This window comes from Hippocampus bargibanti, linkage group LG11, assembly GCF_051943395.1.
Source record: "Hippocampus bargibanti isolate YZ-2025 linkage group LG11, ASM5194339v1, whole genome shotgun sequence".
Lineage (NCBI taxonomy): Eukaryota > Metazoa > Chordata > Actinopteri > Syngnathiformes > Syngnathidae > Hippocampus > Hippocampus bargibanti.
Genome location: NC_142744.1, coordinates 9,354,835 through 9,375,677, shown reverse-complemented (window position 1 = coordinate 9,375,677; position 20,843 = coordinate 9,354,835). Strand labels below are relative to the sequence as shown.

General features: G+C 40.6%; 3 protein-coding genes across 3 annotated transcripts in view; 2 read left to right on the top strand and 1 right to left on the bottom strand.

The window, feature by feature from the left end:
* The window catches only part of clul1 (clusterin like 1), a 7,375-nt gene extending 6,748 nt beyond the window's left edge, over positions 1-627 (bottom strand). The window contains exon 1 of the mRNA XM_089008837.1: positions 528-627. The gene's annotated coding sequence lies outside the window, so the exon portion shown is untranslated. The remainder of the gene's footprint in view (positions 1-527) is intronic.
* The window catches only part of tmem236 (transmembrane protein 236), a 62,964-nt gene that overhangs the window by 19,937 nt on the left and 22,184 nt on the right, over positions 1-20,843 (top strand). The window lies entirely within an intron of this gene.
* The window catches only part of colec12 (collectin subfamily member 12), a 24,049-nt gene extending 3,206 nt beyond the window's left edge, over positions 1-20,843 (top strand). Inside the window, exons 2-11 of the mRNA XM_089008833.1 lie at positions 2,573-2,722; positions 3,855-3,905; positions 16,067-16,189; positions 16,987-17,073; positions 17,333-18,373; positions 18,513-19,043; positions 19,511-19,653; positions 19,744-19,853; positions 19,935-20,077; positions 20,166-20,843. Coding sequence (XP_088864959.1) covers positions 2,716-2,722; positions 3,855-3,905; positions 16,067-16,189; positions 16,987-17,073; positions 17,333-18,373; positions 18,513-19,043; positions 19,511-19,653; positions 19,744-19,853; positions 19,935-20,077; positions 20,166-20,179 — 2,250 coding nt within the window. The 5' untranslated portion in view covers positions 2,573-2,715 and the 3' untranslated portion in view covers positions 20,180-20,843. The remainder of the gene's footprint in view (positions 1-2,572; positions 2,723-3,854; positions 3,906-16,066; positions 16,190-16,986; positions 17,074-17,332; positions 18,374-18,512; positions 19,044-19,510; positions 19,654-19,743; positions 19,854-19,934; positions 20,078-20,165) is intronic.

Below are 20,843 nucleotides of genomic sequence, written 5' to 3'. Positions count from 1 at the left end.
GAAGGACTGCTACAATGTGTCTTTTTTTCGGTCAGGGGGCGGTCCTTTCGTGACGTCACGTACGGACTCGTCACCAACTCAAAAACAAGACTTCCTGAATATTCAGAGCGAGTCTTTAAACGTAAAATATAGCTATATGCGGTGGAATCTTATTAAAATACGCTCAGTCGAAGTCATTTGAAGCCATTTTACAAATAATGGGCACAGCTTGTCCGGAGATGTCAGTTGTCCTTTAAAATGTGATGTATTATTATTATTATTATTAGTAGTAGTAGTAGTAGTAGTATATTTGTTTTCTTCTTTTTCCCTATTTGGAACGATGAGTTGAACTTACAAAATGACATGAAAGGTTTTAATGATTATTTTTTTGCTTTCAATGAGGCGGCTGGGGGCAGACCAAAAAAAATAATAAAAAATCAAATAATTTAAAAAATATATATATATATATATATATATATATTGTCTGCCCCCAGCCGCCTCATTGAAAGCAATGTCAAAACACAGGTTGGAGGAAAAAGTTGACTTACCGCCTTGAAGATTCACTGACAGCGTAAGAAAAACACTGTGTCACTGCTTTGACTGCTTGGTGCCAGGTTTGTTTGCGCTTTTTCCACCCAGAGCGTGATTCGTGATCCTATTAGCGACTTTGCGTCACATCCGCGCCCGATAATCCCGCATTCAACATGTTGTTGGCCGCTGCCAGGCCCTGCTTTGTTTTCAACGAGACGTTTAGGAACGGCATTATGTCAGTCGAGAGCGTCTTGGAGCAATTTACTCCACGTACAAAACTTACCCCAGTATAATGGTGCGCCTTCCTCAGATCCATTCACAAAAAAGTTAAAAGTGCCCAACTGCAATTTTTATACTTCTGTATTTCTTCAATTGTGACTTTTATAACCAACGCAGGTCAAAAATTCCTTTCCAGTTCGGTGTGCCGCTTTGCCAGATAAAAGACAGACAGATAGCTTCACTATTCATTGAGACGTCTCAACTCCTCTCAGCTCATCAGTACGGCACTAATATGAATGGTTCTTTGGAGAGTTTAAAGAATATGTGACTGTGAGTATTGTTACAGTGTACGCATCTTGTTTTCATGAGCACAAGGTTTTTAAAGCACAATGGAATCAGATGGATCTTTATTCGCCAAATATGTAGAACACACAAGGAATTTGTTTCCGATAGAATACGCTGCACTAGTATCATCATGAAAAAAAATTGCAAAGAGGCACTATAAAGTTATAGTTTTGTTACTGTTTAGAGAGTTAATGGCTTGGGGAAATAAGCTGTTTAAGTGAGGGGAATAGCTGGAAAAGGTGGTGCGAAGGGTCCGAATGATCAGCATATATCATATTCTTGTTTATTATATTTTGTATTCATTTTTTTATGCCTAGATTTTATTTTAGATGACTAGAATGCTGTCATTATGATTTTAGACTTTGCTTGTAACTCGCCTCACTTGCTATCTTTACATTGTATTATTTTACTTTGATATTGTTTTATTATTTTACATAAATGTTGCATATGGTCAGATTTTATTGAGCATTGCCAAACCACCGTGTAAAAGTGTCGTGCAACATTTATCGTTTATTTTATTTTTGTTAATTTTACTATCATTATTCATTATAGGCTATACAAATGCGTCCATGTTGGTTTTTAAAGCACAATGGAATCAGAATCAGAATTAGCTTTATTGCCAAGTATGTAGAACACACAAGGAATTTGTCTCCGGTCGAACATGCTGCACTCGTATCATCCTAAAAAAATTGCAAGGAGGTACTATACAGTTATATTTAGGTTACTGTTTAGAAAGTTAATCGACGGGGGAAGAAGCTGTTTAAATGTCTGCTGGATTTAGTGTGCATGGATCGGTAGCGCCTGCCTGAGGGGAGTTGCTGGAAAAGGTGGTGGGCAGGGTGCGGAGGGTCCGAATGATCAGCATATATGGTATTCTTGTTTATTATATTTTGTATGCTTAGATTTTATTTTAGGTGCATTTAGATTTAAATTTAGAGTGCAGTCATTTTGATTTTATACTGTGCTTGAAACTCGCATCACTCTTTGCATTATTTTATTTTACTATATATTTTTTTACATACATGTTGCATATGATCAGATTTTATTTAGCATTGTCAAACCACCATGTAAAAGTGTCATGCAACATTTACCATTTATTTAATTTTGGTTAATTTTACGATAATTATTCATTATAAACTACACGAATGCTTACATGTTTCGCGACACACACACACACACACACACACACACACACACACACACACACACACACACACACACACACACACACACACACACACACACACACACACACACACACACACACTAAACTAGGGGGCTGGGTGCTCATGCAAAACGGTGCAGCCAGATGTGGGAACACGTGGTTTCTTTCTCTAAACAGCCTCGCAGGCTTTTCCAGCACTTCCTCTCTTGCCACAGCGCTCTCGTTCTCCTCTTTTCTTTCTTCCCACACACTCACCTTGACTCGAACAATTTTTCACTTATTTTTCTTGTGTTTAGCCAGTATAAAAAATACAAAACAGCCTTTTTGTTGCAGGAATCCTGCAGTTTTACAGCATCAACTTGATCGTGACGAATGGATCGGTGCATGTGATGGAGTAACTCCTGTGCAAAAAAAGTGGAGTTTCAGGGGACCAGAACAATGCAGTGAATGGATGGGAGGTACAACAAAGAAGTACAATGAAAGGTAATTTCATACAGGATATTGGATGTACATACTGTATATAGCGCGTGTGTGTGTGAAGTGCATTCGAGCTGTCGCTTTTGTTTGGCCACACTGTGCGACCTGTGGAATGTGTCGGCAACAACTCGAACCCCCCCATCTGCTTTCACTTAACGGGTTGTGTATGTGCATGCGTGAATATGTGTGTGTGTGTGTGTGTGTGTGTGTGTGTGTGTGTGTGTGTGTGTGTGTGTGTGTGTGTGTGTGTGTGTGTGTGTGTGTGTGTGTGTGTGTGTGTGTGTGTGTGTGTGTGTGTGTGTGTGTGCGCGTGTGGCACAAAGACATAGTTGTCATGCTATTCTGCTATACATTCGAAAATACAGTGAAACCTCACTCAATATCATTTGGAATTGGATTAATTAGTTTGAACTGTTTCTTCATACAATATTTGGTTATTGTTATAATTATGTTGGCCATTGCCGTGGATTGATGCTCTATTTCACCATTTTTCTATTATTAAATAATGATTGAGTCTGAGAAATTCTGCCTAGCAACAAGCAACCAAAACATATGTTCTGATTTTTATTGATGAAGACACATTGGTTAACTCATTCGCTGCCAGACATGTGCCCACTCGAGAGCCAGGGTTGTTGTCATTTTCACTCAAATTCCAGGACCAACAGAATATTGAGTTTTAGGACAACATAAACATTCAATTCAGCATAACAAACCTTAGACTCTCTTCTTTCATCAGAAAAAAAGAGTTAATACCCAAGTTATATGGGTCTGGAGTTATATGAGCTTGAAATGGAGGTGGCTGTACAAAATGCAATATGATACATATTGGTTTATACAGTGCTTTGACAACAGCTGAAGCTGCAACAAAGCGCTAACATGGACAAAAGGCAAATGTTGCCCCCTCATGAAAGGGAAAGACATTGCCAGAGGTCTGAACAGCGCTTTATCGGCACCACCCGCAAGAAAAACCAAAACCCGAACAAATTTAGGACTGGCGCTCCACGTCACACTTTTCAATTCCTGAATAAATTCGGGAATGGCAGTGAATGAGTTAAGTAGGGCTTTAGCTTCATTAATTCTATGCGGTGGTGGAACTGTGGACTTTTTCTCAAGATCACATTTATTTCCTCCATTTCAGACGACTTTGGGGAAGAGGAGGAGGTGCAGTCCTTTGGCTACAAGAGATTCGGTGAGTTTTACGTGACGTCTCACACTTATTTAAGTCTAAATCTATGAGATGTCAGACAGGCATCTCTAATCGTCCCAGAATGCAATGCTAACAGATAGCGGCTGATGCTAGCTCTGCCTCTTGACTCACTTCTTCGCACCCAAATCGGAGGGAAATTATGAAGACGTTTCATTTGAGGAATCAGAAGGAAACATGATACTAAAGCAATTAAATAGTTCAGTGGTGCATTGAGGGACTAATTTCATTACTTTTGTGACCATGCTCGTAACTTGAAATTTCAAATCATCTTTTCCCATTGAAATGAATGGAACTTATATTAATCCATTCCGCACCAAAATTATATATATATATATATATATATATATATATATATATATATATATATATATATATATATATATATATATATATATATATATATATATATATATGTGTGTGTGTATTATCATGAGGAAAAATAATACTTTATACTATTGTACTTCATCAATTAAAAAAGTACAGTTCTGACATTATTAAACACGGATAAACAGGGGACTGTCTAAGACACACTGATGGGTGTACATTTCATTGAGATGCCGCACCTCCTCTGAGCTCATCAGTACGGCACTAATATCCGTTATTCTTCAGAGAGGGGAAAATACCTCTGATTGTGAGGACTGTACACGTTTCACTTTTACTTTTCTTCAAACTAATACAGAATGTATTTCAATAGAAAGCATTGTTTATAAGTGTAGTACTTTGTGTATGGCAAAGAAAACTATTCATGGTCCACTACATCTATGTTTTATTGTTCTGTTATAGCCGAAACAAAAGTGTTTGACACACTTAGGTGCAACACCAGCAGCTCTTCCTTTTTGAACCATCATAAAATTTCAATGGTTTGGAAAACCCAAGCATAACAAAATGCATGAGTACAAAACCACACGGAGCACTGCCGCCATTTGGATTGGAATCGCTTCCAAACCACCGTGAATGACACACAAGTTGTTCATGTGTTTTTTTCTTTCTTTCTTCTCAAAGGGTGATATATCATGGGCAAATGACATTTTCATTCCTTCTTCTGTGGTGCCTTGAGATGCGCATGATGCTATCTGGCTAGCTAGCTATTAGCTATCTAGCTATATATTAACTAGCTAGCATTCTATCTATTTGAGTTATTCCCGGTTGAGTGAACGCTGGCGCGTGTGGCTGCCGCTGCTCACCCACAGAAAAACTTATCCTGTGACTGTAAAGTGACCTTGAGCGTTTTGAAAGGCACTTAAAAATGAAATGTATTATTATTATTATTATTAGTAGTAGTAGTAGTAGTAGTAGTAGTAGTATTGTTGTTGTTGTTGTTATTGTTATTATGACTCAACGCAGATACGAGATGTCGTTTATTTTGTGAGTCTTGACTTGAAATATGACCACCGCATAATTGCAAGGCATTCAACTTAGTTCATGGTAAGCAGCACGCTAGCAAAAATTGGGGGGGGGGGGGGGGTGAATTCAAGCTTTTTTTTTGGGGGGGGGGGGCACTGCCATTTGGAGTTTACCGCCAATTTGAAGGGAAAGTAAAGATAATCACACCTTGTGTATTTTAAATGACCAGTCAGCTAGCTCAAGGTGAGAGTAAGTGATGGGTTAAAAGTGATCGTTCCTTCCTGGTTCGTGGCTCTTCAGAGTGTTAGAAGTGGGATGGTGAAATCAGCTGGAAGCCAGGTGTTGAACAGAATAACTTATTTTACTCTTGTAGGCAGCAGGGACATTGTGAGGTCGCTTGAGGGGAGACAGAGAGGAAAGAAGAGAGAGACGCGCTAGGAGAGCATTTATATAAGACGGACAGGATGTGACGTAATAGGATGTGACATCATGTAAAGGCAGGCAGGATATGACGTATCAGGAAAAACAAAACAATGCAAAAAGATGTTTAAATATGTTCGTATAGCGAATTACCCCAACAGTAAGTCATCAAAGTTGTCTCTTTAAACCTTGAAGTAATGGACTGAACACAAATGGTGCGGCAACAACGTGTAGACAGACAAAAAGAGTACCGTATGTTCTTCGTCCTCTGCATAGAATGACTAATATCAGTGCTATACTGATGACCTTGGAAAGGACAAATAGAACAATTTAAACATGGTTTCACAGCACATGATCTGGATGCTGGACAGAGTGAGTATCCGCTACTTTTCCAGCAGTTGCCAAATTACACAGAAACATTGTGTCAAAACCGAACGCTGTGTTAGCGCAGGTGTGCATTTGCTTCTGACAAGCAGCACATTAAAAGCAGGTTAGAATTCTGGATCTTTGAGATTGGCCTTAAAATATCACTTCCTCATTTTATTTTCAAAGTGTACACTTGCTGCTCATGCCTCATGTCACCTGCATCTCGTTTAGTTATAATCCGCCGCTCTATTTTTAGCTGTGTCTGCTTCCCATTTAGTCTGCCGGATTATTAGAAGTCTTGTTGTTTAGCGGCATGCCAGTGTCGATTCTTAGCGGATTTTCCGGAATTTGCCATTTCTGCCTCGGTAACATAACTTGAGCTATTAGCACATCAATGTAGCATGTCACAATCCACTGTACTTCATCAGAAGAAAAAAAAGTTAATTCCTAAATTATATGGGTCTGGAGTTATATGAGCTTGAAATGAGGGTGGCTGTCCAAAATACTTTGCAATACATACATATTGGATTATATAGCGCTTTAACAACAGCTGAAACTGGAACAAAGTGCTAACATGAAAAAAAGGGAAATGCTGCCCCTTGTGCAATCAAAAAAAAACCATTGCCAGAGGCCATGGCCAGTGCTTTATTGGCACGCAAGCATAAAAAACCCGAACAAATTCATAAATGGCGTTCTCCGCCATATTTTCAATTCCTGAATAGATTTGTGAATGGCTGTGAATGGATTAAAAATACTTTATTTGTCCATACTGTACTTTCAATATTTTTAGGGAAATGTGTGTGTGTGTGTGTGTGTGTGTGTGTGTGTGTGTGTGTGTGTGTGTGTGTGTGTGTGTGTGTGTGTGTGTGTGTGTGTGTGCGTGCGTGCGTGCGTGCGTGTGTGTGTGCGCGCGCGCGTCTGTGTGTGTGTGTGTGTGTGTGTCCTGGGGGCAGTAGCAATAGAAAGCTATACTCTTCTTTGAGACATCACAACTCCTCTTACCTCATCAGTACAGCACTAATATTAGCCATACTTACATCCATCCATTTTCTGATCCATAAAAAAAAATAATAATAATAATAATAATACAGTAAAGTCTCGTTATATTGATATTCAAGGGAGTCCGAAAAAATATCGATATAACCGGGACTATCGATATATCCGACCCTGTTTGCATGTAATTTTCTCAGTGCGTGCATAGAAATAGTATCGATATAACCGGGACTATAGATATATCCGATATCGATATAACGAGACTTTACTGTAATAATAAAACATGTCTGTGAGTACCATGATATGATATATGTCCGTCCATTTAAATCTGTTGTAAACAGGGTTGCAGCAACGCAACATAGACTGTTACTTGGTGCTAGTCTTCAGTTAGTCGACAGAAATGCAATGCCATTCGCTATCTATTAGCTAGCTAGCTAGCTAGCTTTCTATGTATTTGAGTTACTTCCGGGTTGAGTGAACGCTGGCCCGTGTGGCTGCCGCTGCTCACCGACAGAAAAAGTTATCCTGTGACTGTAAAATGACCTTGAAAGTTTTGAAAGGTGGCTTATAAATGAAATGTATTATTATTATGTGGTGCTAACACTAGCTTCATTGCATTGAAAATTATATCTTTGTACTGCAATGTATTCATATCGGTCTTAATGTTGTTGTGGCATGTCAGTCATCAAAGAAAAAAAAACACTTGTTTTTCCCGCATTTTTTTAAGGTTGAAAGACCCGAGATGAATTCCATCTGAGTCTTTTTGTTCTTCACTCGAAATACTCGCAGACGTGTTTTCCATGTGCGCAGAATGTTTCTTTTCTTTGCCGCGCGTGAGAGCGAACAGTGGGAGTTTTCACCAGAGGTTGGTTATTGCTGTGAAATTATATCCCAAAACCTGAGAACTTGCTGAGCCACTTCCCGCATTAAAAGTTGATTCGGTGCAAACCTATACGTGCTGAGCAGAGGGGTGGGGGGCGTACGAGTGGGTGTTGTGGGTTCTTGAGGGTCTGAACGGGCTCTGCTGTGTCAGCAATGTGCCACAGGATTGGGAAAAAAATCACTCAACCAGCAGTGGGGTGAGGGCGACGTTGTTTATATTTCTTAAAGTTATTTATTTCCGCATGTGCATGAGGTGGGCGGATCGGGCGTGTCATGGCACACGCCGTTGCTATGGGGGAGGTGGGCCTGCTTTTGTCAGCGTTCTAGCTGAAGTGTCACATTCCTTCCCCCCGACTTATTTTTGGGAGCACCACAGTGAGTGGTTCTAATTTATGGCAACTTTATTAGCAGAAAAGAATGCTTTCAGCCTGTGGACGACGACCCCCGTCTTTCGTCGCTCCTCCTACGTGCACATGTTAGGTTTTCAACGGCGGGGCCTTGCGATGGGACTTTAATTCATTTCGTCGCATGTATCTCATATTACCTTTTCTTTTTAAACTGGATGGAAAAGTCATTAATCAGTTTCAGCCTCCAAGAACTAAATCAAGCAACATTGATTTAATGAGGGGAAAATAGCACTGTATAATATAATAATTTATTAACCACCAAACGTACTGTAATGATCCCGTGTAATGATATGAAGTGGTCAACAGCAAATTTCCATCCGAGATGGCGGCACGATTGGTTAGCACGCCCGCCGAAAGGTGCCGAGGTCATGGGTTCGAATCTGGCCACAAATTGAGGGGTGATGGCTGATTAATAAATAAACAAATGTCAGGTTTAAAGTTGCACAATACAGATTTTACAGTGCGTTGTAATTTAGATCTATGCCATTTGATGAAAAAAATGCGTATTTGAACCCAAACTCATCATTAATACTGTGCTCTGATTTCTCGTCATACTATTATGAATATTATTATGTCATCATCTGATGAAAACTGATGAGCTACATTAAAAAAAATGAGGGCAGAGTCGAATCATACCAAAAAAAATAATCCGGAAGAGTTTACCTGCACCTCTAATTTCCCCGATGGATAGGTGGAAGGATAGATCGTGGTTGGATAGATCGTTAGTTAGCTAGCTAGCTAGCTAGCTAGGTGGTTGGATAGATCGTTAACTAACTAGCTAGGTGGATAGATAGATAGATAGATAGATAGATAGATAGATAGATAGATAGATAGATAGATAGATAGATAGATAGATAGATAGATAGATAGATAGATAATCAAATTAATGAACAGACAGACAAATACATAAATTAATAAATGAATGAATAGATTAGGTATATAGATACATAAATAAATAATTAGGTAAGTAAATAAATAAATACACAAGCAAATAAATAAATCATTCGGTATATAGATAAATAAATAATTAGGTAAGTAAATTAAAATAAATAAATAAATAAATAAATAAATAGACAAATAAATAAATAAGTAAATAAATAAATAAACTAATAAGTAAATAAATAAATAGGTATATAGATAAATAAATAAATAATTAGGGGAGTAAGCAAATATAAATAAGTAAATAAATAAATATACAAATAAATAAGTAAATAAACACAAATAAATATCAATGTCATGTTGGCTTAGGGCTAGCTCACATTTGCCAAAGTCACTGTTTGCTTTCTACTAACCACATCAACCATCACCTGCAGTCTCCGTTCCTTTGGACTGAGTATCAGGAAGTAGTGGTACATCATGTGTAATCTGACTGGTGTGATAAAAACTTAGTTTGTCTATCTGTCTGTGATTACTTTGGACCGGAACCAGCTCACCTCTCAAGATAGTACGTATGTGACTTCTTGCACTTTTACTGACCTACCCCGCAGTAGTTTTCCACTGTCAGCGCTCTTGAGCGTTTTGGGATTTGAACACAAGTAACCCATTTAAAGGACAACCAACACCACTTTTTGGTTTCATATCAGAAAAACGTTTTATAGCATCTAAAATACCCAAAACACGCAGGATGATATTTTTAGTCAAATGCAAAACACCAATAAAAATGACTTAAAATGTCTAAAAACGACTTCAAATTGAACCCGGAAGTGGCCAGTTTCACAAGGTCCCGCCCGCTTGTTCGTGGTGTCGTGCCAAGACGTCTTGCCTTGCTCGAGAATCAAAACAATGGCTTCAGATTCGGAGAAGATGCTTTCTTGTTACTCATCTAATTATGAATATGATTCAAATACAGTAAAGTCTCGTTATATCGATATTCAAGGGAGTCCGAAAAATATCGATATAACCGGGACTATCGATATATCCGACCCTGTTTGCATGTAATTTTCTCCGTGCGTGCATAGAAATAGTATCGATATAACCGGGACTATCGATATATCCGATATCGATATAACGAGACTTTACTGTAGTTTTGAAGAGGAAAGCATACGTGTGTGCAATCGATTAAATAATTTATTACGTGTCATTTTGAGGCATCTGGAGAGAAATGTAGCACCCAAATAATGCAGAAGATGGCGACAAAGCTCCGTGGAAATTAGCTGATTTTTCTCCTGGGAATTTTTGTCAGCGAATATCAAATAGTTGTTTGGTGCAACACACAACGATTCACCATCGCGTTATTTATGTGTTTTCCTTCTAATTTCACCATCAACACGGATCAACACAGTTTTCAGACCAAACAAAGTACCGCAAAATCCATTGAGGTGATGAAAGGACTGCTACAGTGTGTCTTTTCTCGGTCAGGGGCGTTCCTTCCGTGACGTGACGTGACGTCAGGACTCATCACCAACTCAAAAACAAGACTTCCGGAATATTCAGCGCAAGTCTTAAAACGTAAAATATAGCTATATGCGGTGGAATCTTTGTAAAATACGCTCAGTAAAAGTCATTTTAAGCGATTTTACAAATTATGGACACAACTTGTCCGGAGGCATCGGTTGTCTTTTAAGGGAGAAAAAAAACATAACATTGCCATTTATCTTCAGTTCAGGAAGCACGTCCAACAATAACAACAAGAACAACTAGTACACTCTTCACGATGAAATGTCCTCAACATATTTTATGCTATCATCTGCGCCTTTTGGGCTGTATTGCGTTCTGCGTTTCTCCTGACCCAAAGTGTCGCTACTTGGAGGCCATCATTATTGTGGTCAGCACCGTTTTACAGCCCGGCTTGTCGAGGCGACTGACCGCACTGCATAGTTTATACCACTTGTGTTGACCTGCTTGTAAAGGGAGTCCGCTGACATGAGCGTGACCACGCAAGGCTGATGCTGATTTAGTATCCCGACATGGTGGACCACCCTGAACGTGCGACACCTCATGAAAACCAAAGTGCACACCGCGGTTTAGAGCGCCAATATTGAAAACCAAACAAGACTGCCTTAAGAATGTCGCGCTAGTGTAATGCTAACATACAATTGAAAATGCTTTTCACATGCTATATACAGTATTAGCTTAGCTCATCACAGTTTTCATACTTTCTAAGCAGTGGATATGACCCAACGCAACGAAGAGAGGAACACAAAATATATCCATACTCACAGGCATATATTCTTTATCCTCTTTGAAAAACAGCTAATAGTACAGCATCTTATCCAGTCACTTCAGAGGACTAGACAAGGAAGAAGAAGTCTTCTTCTTCACTTGTATCTGCATGACTGTATTATACTGCCCCGCTGTGGTCAACAACAAACCAAAAAGAGAAGCACAATTTATTGAATGGTAGCATTCACCCATGTGTGTTTAATTCTGAACATTTTCTGAAATAATGTGATCGCTTGCTGCAGTTTGAAGATTGCTATTGACCAGTGTTTTTTTTTTTTTTGGGTGTTTATTGCAGAATTAGTTTTACTTTATTTGAATGTTATTGTACCAAAAAACATTTTATATTTGAGTTACTTCCACGTTGAGTGAACGCCGGCGTGGCTGGCTGCCGCTGCTCACCCACAGAAAGACTTATCCTGTGACGTTAAAGTGTCCTCGAGAGTTTTGAAACGCGCTTATAAATGAAATGTATTCTTATGATTAATTCAACAGCCAATATGCCACATTCCGTTTTATGGACGAGATTGTTTTTGTGAATCGTATGTGCTCTGTTTTTCTTTGCAGTGAATAAGTTTAACTCATGTGAAGGACAACCATTATTTGGCCCTCTTCCTCCACCACATGTTTTAAGTCAAGATAATCAATCCATTTTCACACCAACGGTTCAATCTGTTTTCCAAAAAAGTGGTTGAGAATCTGCGCCGGCCACTTGTCAAAATATAAACTTTAGCTTGGGTGTCCTCCAGCGATCGTTTCCTGTTAACTCGTCATCTGACATCGTGGAAAACAACAACAAGGTTGCGCGATCCGCAGATCCCTTTGGAAACTTGCGCGACATCTTTTTGGATGAGGTGGAAAAATTATTATTCGCTGCATAGACGCTTGTGTGCTTTTGAAAAAGCCACAAACAAAACAAAGTCACTGCTGTCAACGCACGGCCATCGATTGACTTTGCCTGTTGTGTTATAAGCACCAAACATGGACGTAGTTATCAAAATCTGAAACGACGTATTTTATCGTGTTGGAGAATCTTTCTTAATGTTTTACTTACCTCGGATGACTTGCAAACTGCAACACGTTGGAATCAACACGGCTGCGATTGGCAGGGTGACTTTGACTGCATATTTTCTGAATTTTAAACAGTTCCCATGTGTGTATTCTAAAAACACGTATGAGACACGCTTACGTGACCTTTGTGCTATCCTCTTTCACGCAGACAAAAAAACTATACACTGTGTGTGTGTGTGCGCGCGTGTGTGTGTGTGTGTGTGTGTGTGTGTGTATGTGTATATATATATATATATATATATATATATATATATATATATATATATATATATATATATATATATATATATATATATATAAAATTATTTAGATATTTTTTCAACAACTGGTAATTATGGCAGCGAATAAATTTTTTTCATTGATCTCCATATCAACTTTTTCAGGTTTAATTGGACGTGATGACGTTTTGGGGATGTTTCATTGTCACTTGACCACACACTTATTCATCATAACTAATTGCTTTTTGAAGAATAGATACTCGTGAATGAAGCATGGTGTTTGGAAATGCTAATTGGTGCAATCCACCGGCGTGAATACAGTAGTCCCCTCCCCAGTTGAAATGTGTGTGTGTGTGTGTGTGTGTGTGGATTGAATGTAGAGTTGGCTGCAGTGTCAACAAGCTCCAGATGTGCAAGACGACTGATTTGATTTTCTTTTTCCTTCTTGAGCGCAGGAATGCTAACCTAGCTCTGCGATTCCAGCATGGCGACGTCACGCTAATTTGTCCAAGCGTTCCAATGTTTACTCATTAACATTCCTCGGGGCTAATGTAAAGTGACTCGTTGCTTTGCTTTATGATAGGAGCCCGCGCTACTACGAACTAGAAATAGTGTGGTACTTAGAAATAAAATGTTTTATTATTATGATTTTTTTTTTCATTCCTTGGCTATGCTCATAACTTAAAGCGCTTACATCTCTAATTATGTTTACCCTTGTAAATTAAACAGAAATGGTATTCATCCATTCTGGCCTCCTGAAAAAAGAACCTCAAAAATGTAATGTCAAAAAATACTACCCGATAATACTATGCTTCCGTCACACGTTCTTTCCCCTTTCTGAATACGGTGACGAATCATGTTGGGATTTATAAAGAATACAATTTAATTGGGAGCACTCTTTTATTGTCTGTCTACATGTTTTGTTGCCCCACCCGTGGTCAGATTTCCAATTTTTAAAAGCTTGTTACACAATTTCATGAATGCTAATGATTGCCTGTGCTAGCATTAGCCTGAGGCGAGCCAACGAAAAGGCTGAGCCTTTTTTTAAAATACATGTGTATTTCTCTTCGTTTTATGTTGAATTTGACAATAAACCAGAGACAGCTCGAAGAATGACATTTTGGTATATTTTCTGATTGTCTCTCCTCCTGTCGCCACACAGCGCTGCTTGGTGACCGAGATTTTACTCGCAAGTCAAGTGTGGGCGGGGCTCGACTACATACAGAAATCTACATTATGTGCTTCCTTGTTCCTTTTCACCCGCCAGTTCTGAAGTAGACACGTAATATGACCACTAAAGTCAAATAAAAATGATGTGGCGAGAGGAATTGCCGTGCTCTGGCGCTCGACGTAACATGGAATTGGAACACAAAGAGGCTTCACACAAAATCACTCGAATGCCCTGTACAAGTTTTCTTTATGTTGGCATGGAAATTTCCACACAGCAACTGCAGAGTGTTCAGCTGCAAAGTTCTGTACATGCATTTTTGTGTGTGAGAGAGGTGGATAGGCTTGACCAGAGCCGTGTATCAGTTTCAGTTTTTGTTCAAGTCTTCTTACTAGATTTAGGACCAGATGTCATCCATCCAAGCCTAGTGTATATCGCTGTTGTATGTATTCCAAATAATAATAATAATAACAATAATAATACATTTCACTTATAAGCGTCTTTCAAAACTCACAAAGACTTTACAGTCGTAGTCCAGTCTCAGTAGGGTTCACCGAGAATCTATTATGAGTGGAGCAACATAAAAATCTCATGAATCCATTGCTGAAACAAAACAGAAATTATTTCAGTTTGATCATCATTCTGGTGGGGAAAAATGTACAGCTCTTGGTAGCCACTGGATGTATTTATTTTATTTTATTTTATTTTTTGGGTTTTGTTTTATTTTATTTTATTGTTTATTTTTTGCTTATTATTATTTCTTTGGGCGTGGGTCAGTCCCCGATGCCAGTTTCACTGGCGACAAGAAATTTGATGGCCCCACAAAAAATAGCAAAAGAACCCATGACCTAAAAAGAAACATAATCTTCCATTTTGGAGTGAATTGTTTTTTTGTTTTTTTTTATATAAAATTTGGTAGTTTTTATTCGTTTATTTATATATATTTTTGTTTTATTTTTTTATTGAATGTTTTTTTATTTGTGACTTTTTTTCTCCCAGAATGATCATTGTGGTAAAGTTTGATAACTCACTATGTCCAGTTTCCCCCAGCATCACAAAATTTGGTAGGCGTCTTGACCCACACAGAAAACCGTCCTTTTTATTTTAAAGAAGCACGTTTCAGAGAAGAATTATTGTTGATAGAATTTGGGGGAAATTTTGACCTCAGAAGTATTTATCAATCAACTAAAAACCAAATGTCTAGTATGTGATTCATCAACGGCTATGACTTTTAACTCATTTACTGCCTGCCATGGAAAAATGTGTCCGCTCCAGTTTTTGTCATTTTCACTCAATTTCCAGGAGCCACAGAGTTTTAGGACTACATAAACATCCAATGCAGCGTAATAAACCTTAGACTCTTTTCATTCATCAGAAAGAGAAGAAGAGTTAATTCTTAAGTTATATAAGTCTGGAGTTATCTGAGCTTGAAATGAGTGCAAATGTACAAAAGGCAAATTCTGCCATCTTGTGGAAGGGAAAAACATTGCAATAAATTCAGGAATGGCAGTGAATGACTGAATTTATGTTCCCCTCTTTTTCAGTTTTTGTACAAAGGGTACAGTCTTGCCAAAACAAACATTCCCCCCTCCAAGACCGCAGGCGCTCATCTTGTTTCCTCGATGTGTTGATGCTGTGCTTAATTAAGTGAAGACAACAAACCACTTGGAGGAATGGGTGGCGGTGGGGGACTCTGATATAGCGCCCCCTCAAGGACTCTCTGTGTAAACAAGATGTCAGATCAACTGCCTCAGCGTGACCGCGTCCGCAGCTGGACCCCTTAAATGTAATGTTTGGACAGACGTAAGAGGCCAAAATGCCTGCACCCCCTCCCGCCAACCTGGTGGTCCAAGGATGGAATGCCAGTTACCAAATGGCCGATGACATTCTTTGGACAAAAGTATTGAGACGCATGGTCCAAAGATTGACTTATTCTTCCACACCAAACTCATCCAAATATGACGTTTGGTAGATCCACAAAAACTGAGAATTCGGATGGTTGCCGCAAATTGGAGAAGTTCTACTTCAAACACACACTATTTATGATACCGAATTAAAAAAAATACATGGCTTCATTTTGTAATCTGACTTTTTTCCCCTCAACTCTCCATGCAGGAATCCAGGAAGGCTCCGAATGCACCAAGTGTAAAAACGACTGGGCTCTACGCACCGCCATCGCTTTGCTCTATGTCCTCTGCGCCCTGCTCACCATTGCCGTGGCCGTCCTCGGCTATAAAGGTCAGCGACGGGACGGGGACTTATGCTCACTATCCGATCGCAACGGATCGTATCAGTCTTAATGACGTCTGTGTGCCTGCAATGCTTTCGAATCTGTAAAGTCGTCCAGATGGGGCAGCAGCGACTTCAATGGCGTAATGTGGCCTAGCCAGAATTTATGGCTGGGATGGTAATTTGTTGTCTCGTGGGTGTCAAGAACGATTTGCAAGAATGTTTCATGGCTTCCGTCTTGTCTTGGTAAATAAACATAATTGCGCTACTTGATAAAAATATATTGTCCTCTGATATCCTCATTGACAAAACTCGACCACAAATTAACTTTGTGTGTGAAACTTGGACCCGTTTGCCGGAACACAAAGCAATCCTTCTAATGCTTGAATGATAACAGGCCGGTACGCCGAATTATTGAGCCTTCTGCAATCGAGTGGTCGAGCATTTACTGTAAGAGGGCTTCCTTTCGTGATATGTTGTGGGCGTATGAATGAACCTACACACATTTGTAGGGTCAAAAAATAAATAAATATGGCTAATTGTGTTAAAATCAATCTTTACTTATTACATATCTGATGATCTCTCACTAGCATAGCGGGGCTTCAAAGTGGCATGGCACTGGTTGAGAATTATTCTTCTGTCGCCATGAAGTGCACTGTGCATCTACGTACTGTGGTGCCCTCTGGTGTTAAATAGTTTGTCTGACTGCATCCTGTAAAAACAATTTTGGATTGACATCCGCTATTGCATACATCTGAAATTAATTTCCACTGTAGCCTACTTTTGTTTTCTTCTTTTTTTGTCAGTGGTCCAGAGAATGGACAGCGTCGCGGAGGGAATGCAGAATTACGGCGGTAAAATCAACGCCGTGGAGACTGACTTAAAGAAACTTGGTGAGTTTGACTGTTACGCAGTGCGCACTATAAGGCGCACCGAATAGCCTTCAATTTCTTTTAAAAGCTCACCATGTGTTTTATAATCCGGTGCGCCTTATATATGGAAAAAGTTAAAATATGTCATTCATCGAAGGTGCGCTTTATAATCCGTTGTGCCTTATCGTCCGGAAAATACGGTAGATTAAGATGTTGACTCTGGTATCGATTCAGACGAAGTCACCATTTTATTTTGGCCATTTTTACCATTCCTCCCCAGACTATCCAATGGGTGCAAAGACGATAAACACCACCGGTGTCAAGACATTCAAATCGGATCTTGAGTTGCTGCAGAGCCAGCTGAACGACATTGCAGTTCGCTCGACCCAAAACCGGGACGTGCTGACTGAACTTCAGCTGACCGGCGACGACACGCAGGACAGCCATGTCTCCCTACGAGGTTTACTGAAGGGCAATGCCGCCTCTCTGAGTGGCGTCAACCAGACGTTGACATCCTACGGCGGGATGATCGGAGACCTCCAGACGGATACGGCCAGACTCCAGTCCGAGATCCAAGGTCAGGTCAAAGAGCAAGGCCAAGCTCTGGTCAGTATCAGCGCGCTGAATATCACCCAAGCCCAGCAGCGCAACGTGCTGAGCTCGCTCCAGAAGACGATCGAAGACACGGGGCAGGCGGTGCAAAAACTTAAGAATGATTATCAGACACTACAACAGACTGCCAGACAAACCCGCGCAGACACGGACTGGCTGAAGGAGAAAGTCCAGAATCTTCAGATTTTGGCAGCGAACAACTCGGCATCGGCACGTTCCAACGGAGAAGCCGTTGATGACTTGGGTGCTCAGCTAAGCACGCTCGCCAGCCAGATCCAGAACACATCCGTCCACACCGAGGGACTCGATCAGAATCTGCGGGAACTGATGGACAACCAGAGGGACCATGACAACTCCACCTCGTCCATGTTTGACAAGATGGAAATGCGCCTGGACCGGCACGAGAACAAGATTGACCGCGTGACTGGTAACGTCAGCTTCGCCACGCAGCTCCTGGGCTCCATCAGCTCAGACCTGAACAGCCTGAGGTCGTGTGCCGAGACGGTGATACACCACGGCGACGTCCTTCTGGGCTTGAACAACAGCGTCGACGAGGCCAGGGCCGAGAACAGAGATCTGCGCGCCCAGCAGGACGAGTTGACTGCTCGCCTGGACAAAGAAGTCAACAGCCTGTCCGTGGTGATGGAGGAGATGAAATTGGTGGACACCAAGCACCTACAGCTTATCACCAACTTCACCGTCCTGCAGGGTAAAAACCTTGGAGTCTTACCCTCGTCTCTTTGGCTACGAAGGAATTCAATAACCTGGATTTTTTCCCTACAGTATATCCTCAATGGTAGTCGCAGAACTGAACAGAGGCCCCCTAATTGCCTAAAATTGTCTTTCAGGTCCACCGGGTCCGAGAGGCTCCAAAGGAGACAAGGGTCCCCAGGGCCCAGTAGGCCAGCCAGGCCAGAAGGGTGATAAGGGAGACAAGGGGGTCCCGGGTATGGTAGGATCTAAAGGAGAGAAAGGTGCTCTTGGCCCGCAAGGTGGAACGGGTCCAAAAGGTACACCCGGTTCCCGTGGCCTCCCTGGGGCGAAAGGATCGAGAGGAACTGGTGGTCGACCTGGTATCCCTGGAGACAAAGGAGAACCCGGGGTTCAAGGTCTTCCAGGCAGAGATGGACTACCGGGTGTACAAGGACCTCAAGGGGCGCAGGGTCTGAGGGGAGCGGCGGGTCCTGCTGGCTTAGAGGGACCGCGTGGACTCGTTGGACCCATCGGTCCTGCGGGTCCTCCGGGATTACCGGGGTTGCCCGCACCGGTTGTTTTGAAGCCAGTGAGGCCCACCGCAGGCCCGAAACCATCTGATGAACTGCAAAGCGCTGCGACAAAGCAGGTTCAGATTCCACAACCTGCCCCCACTTTATCGCCCGGTTGGTTTGATTTTGGCATCATTTCACATAACTTTACACAATGTTATGACCCCCGGTGTTTAAAATAATTTCAAATGTGACTTGTGACTCCCTCGCTGCTTCCAAAAACAAAACACAGAAGCAACGACGATCACAAAAAGAATTTGCTTGCGCAATATGATGTGGTTAGCTAGCGTTGGCTGTAATTGAGAACATGATTTATAGCTTGGCTAGTGTTATAAAATGAGTCTTAGTAAATGAGAGAAATAATTCATCATGGTGGGGGGTCATTTCTGTCGCTAACAACATGAAACAATTCTCTTAAATCAGAACACAGATAGTTCTCGAAATATGTTGCATCATCAGCGTTAACACTGCCTGGTGTCTGTAACCTCACCCCGATTATGTCATTGTCTCCCGTTTTTCACCGTTATAAGATCCAAAGACCTCAATCAATTAATCGATTAAAAGTCAGGATTTATTTTTAGGTTGTCCAGCAGAGTTTCGGCCATTTGGCGACAGCTGCTATTACTTTTCTGGCGCCACTCAGAAAGTCAACTATGATGAGGCCAACGCATTTTGTTCTAACATGGCGGCTCATTTGATTATTATCAACAACAACGAGGAACAGGTGAATGGAAATATGAGTTTCGACTTTTTTTGGGGGGTGGGGGACCACAACTCGTATAATAATCAATTGAATCGACGTGGTCTTCCTCAGGTTTTTGTGAAGAACATGGTGACAAGCAAAGGCTTCTTCTGGTTGGGCCTGACAGACAAGGAAGAAGAAAACGTCTGGAAGTGGGTAGATGGAAGCATACCGGTTTTCAAGTCAGTCTTCTTTGAATTTCCCCTCACTTTTTTGAATATTCAGAAAGTAAACCTTGTTCTCCGTATGGCTGGCTCACAAAGGCAATGGAATCCGGGACAGCCCGATAATTGGACGCGCGGTCACCAACACGGCGAGGACTGCGCTGGTCTGATCCAAAATGGCAACTGGAACGATTTCTATTGCACCGAGCGCTTGGGATTCATCTGCGAACGGAAATCCAGTGGTTAGTATCCTCTGATATCGACGGGGTTTGGAGGCTGTATTGCAGTAGTGTATTGTGCGTATGTATAATGTCTTTTTTTCCTCATCAGCTAAAGTTTCATAGCATCATCGTGATTGGTTGTGAGGAAGAGTCGTGTTTGCGTGATACAAACGCAACGGCATTGAAGATGAAGAAAAGAGGACTTGATTTACCAAAGCGGAACACCGCTCAAAGAGACTTAAAAGACACAGATGCAAAAGACACAAGGTGCACAGATTCACAGCCCACCTTAGGCTGCATTGATGATTAAAGGACGTGAAGATGTGGATCATCTAATGCATTTGTTGGGGGAGACGCCTCATTTGATCATCATCTTGTGCAATGTTATTCATCTTTCTTTGATTCAAAGATATACAACACACACACAAAAATAGAAACCAGCCATTGAAAGGAAATGCTCAATATGAGCTGTGCTGCTGTCTTTAATGTGCGTGATTTGTTTTGTTTTTGTTTTCTCCCCTCTTTTAGTGCCAATGTGAAATTAATGTGTTGGGCACATATTCACCATGTACAATGTGATATGTTTTATTTGCTTTTGTTATTTTGACAAGATGATTCATTTACCAAATACCAAATATAGAATGTTTAATATGCCGGCCGCTTCTTAAATACATGAACACTTTTTATATCAAACTGATATTTGCCAATTTCTATATTATTCTGGGAATAATTTTGTTTGATTAGCGACCTTTAAAATAAATTTTCCAACACAATAAACAAACTCTTT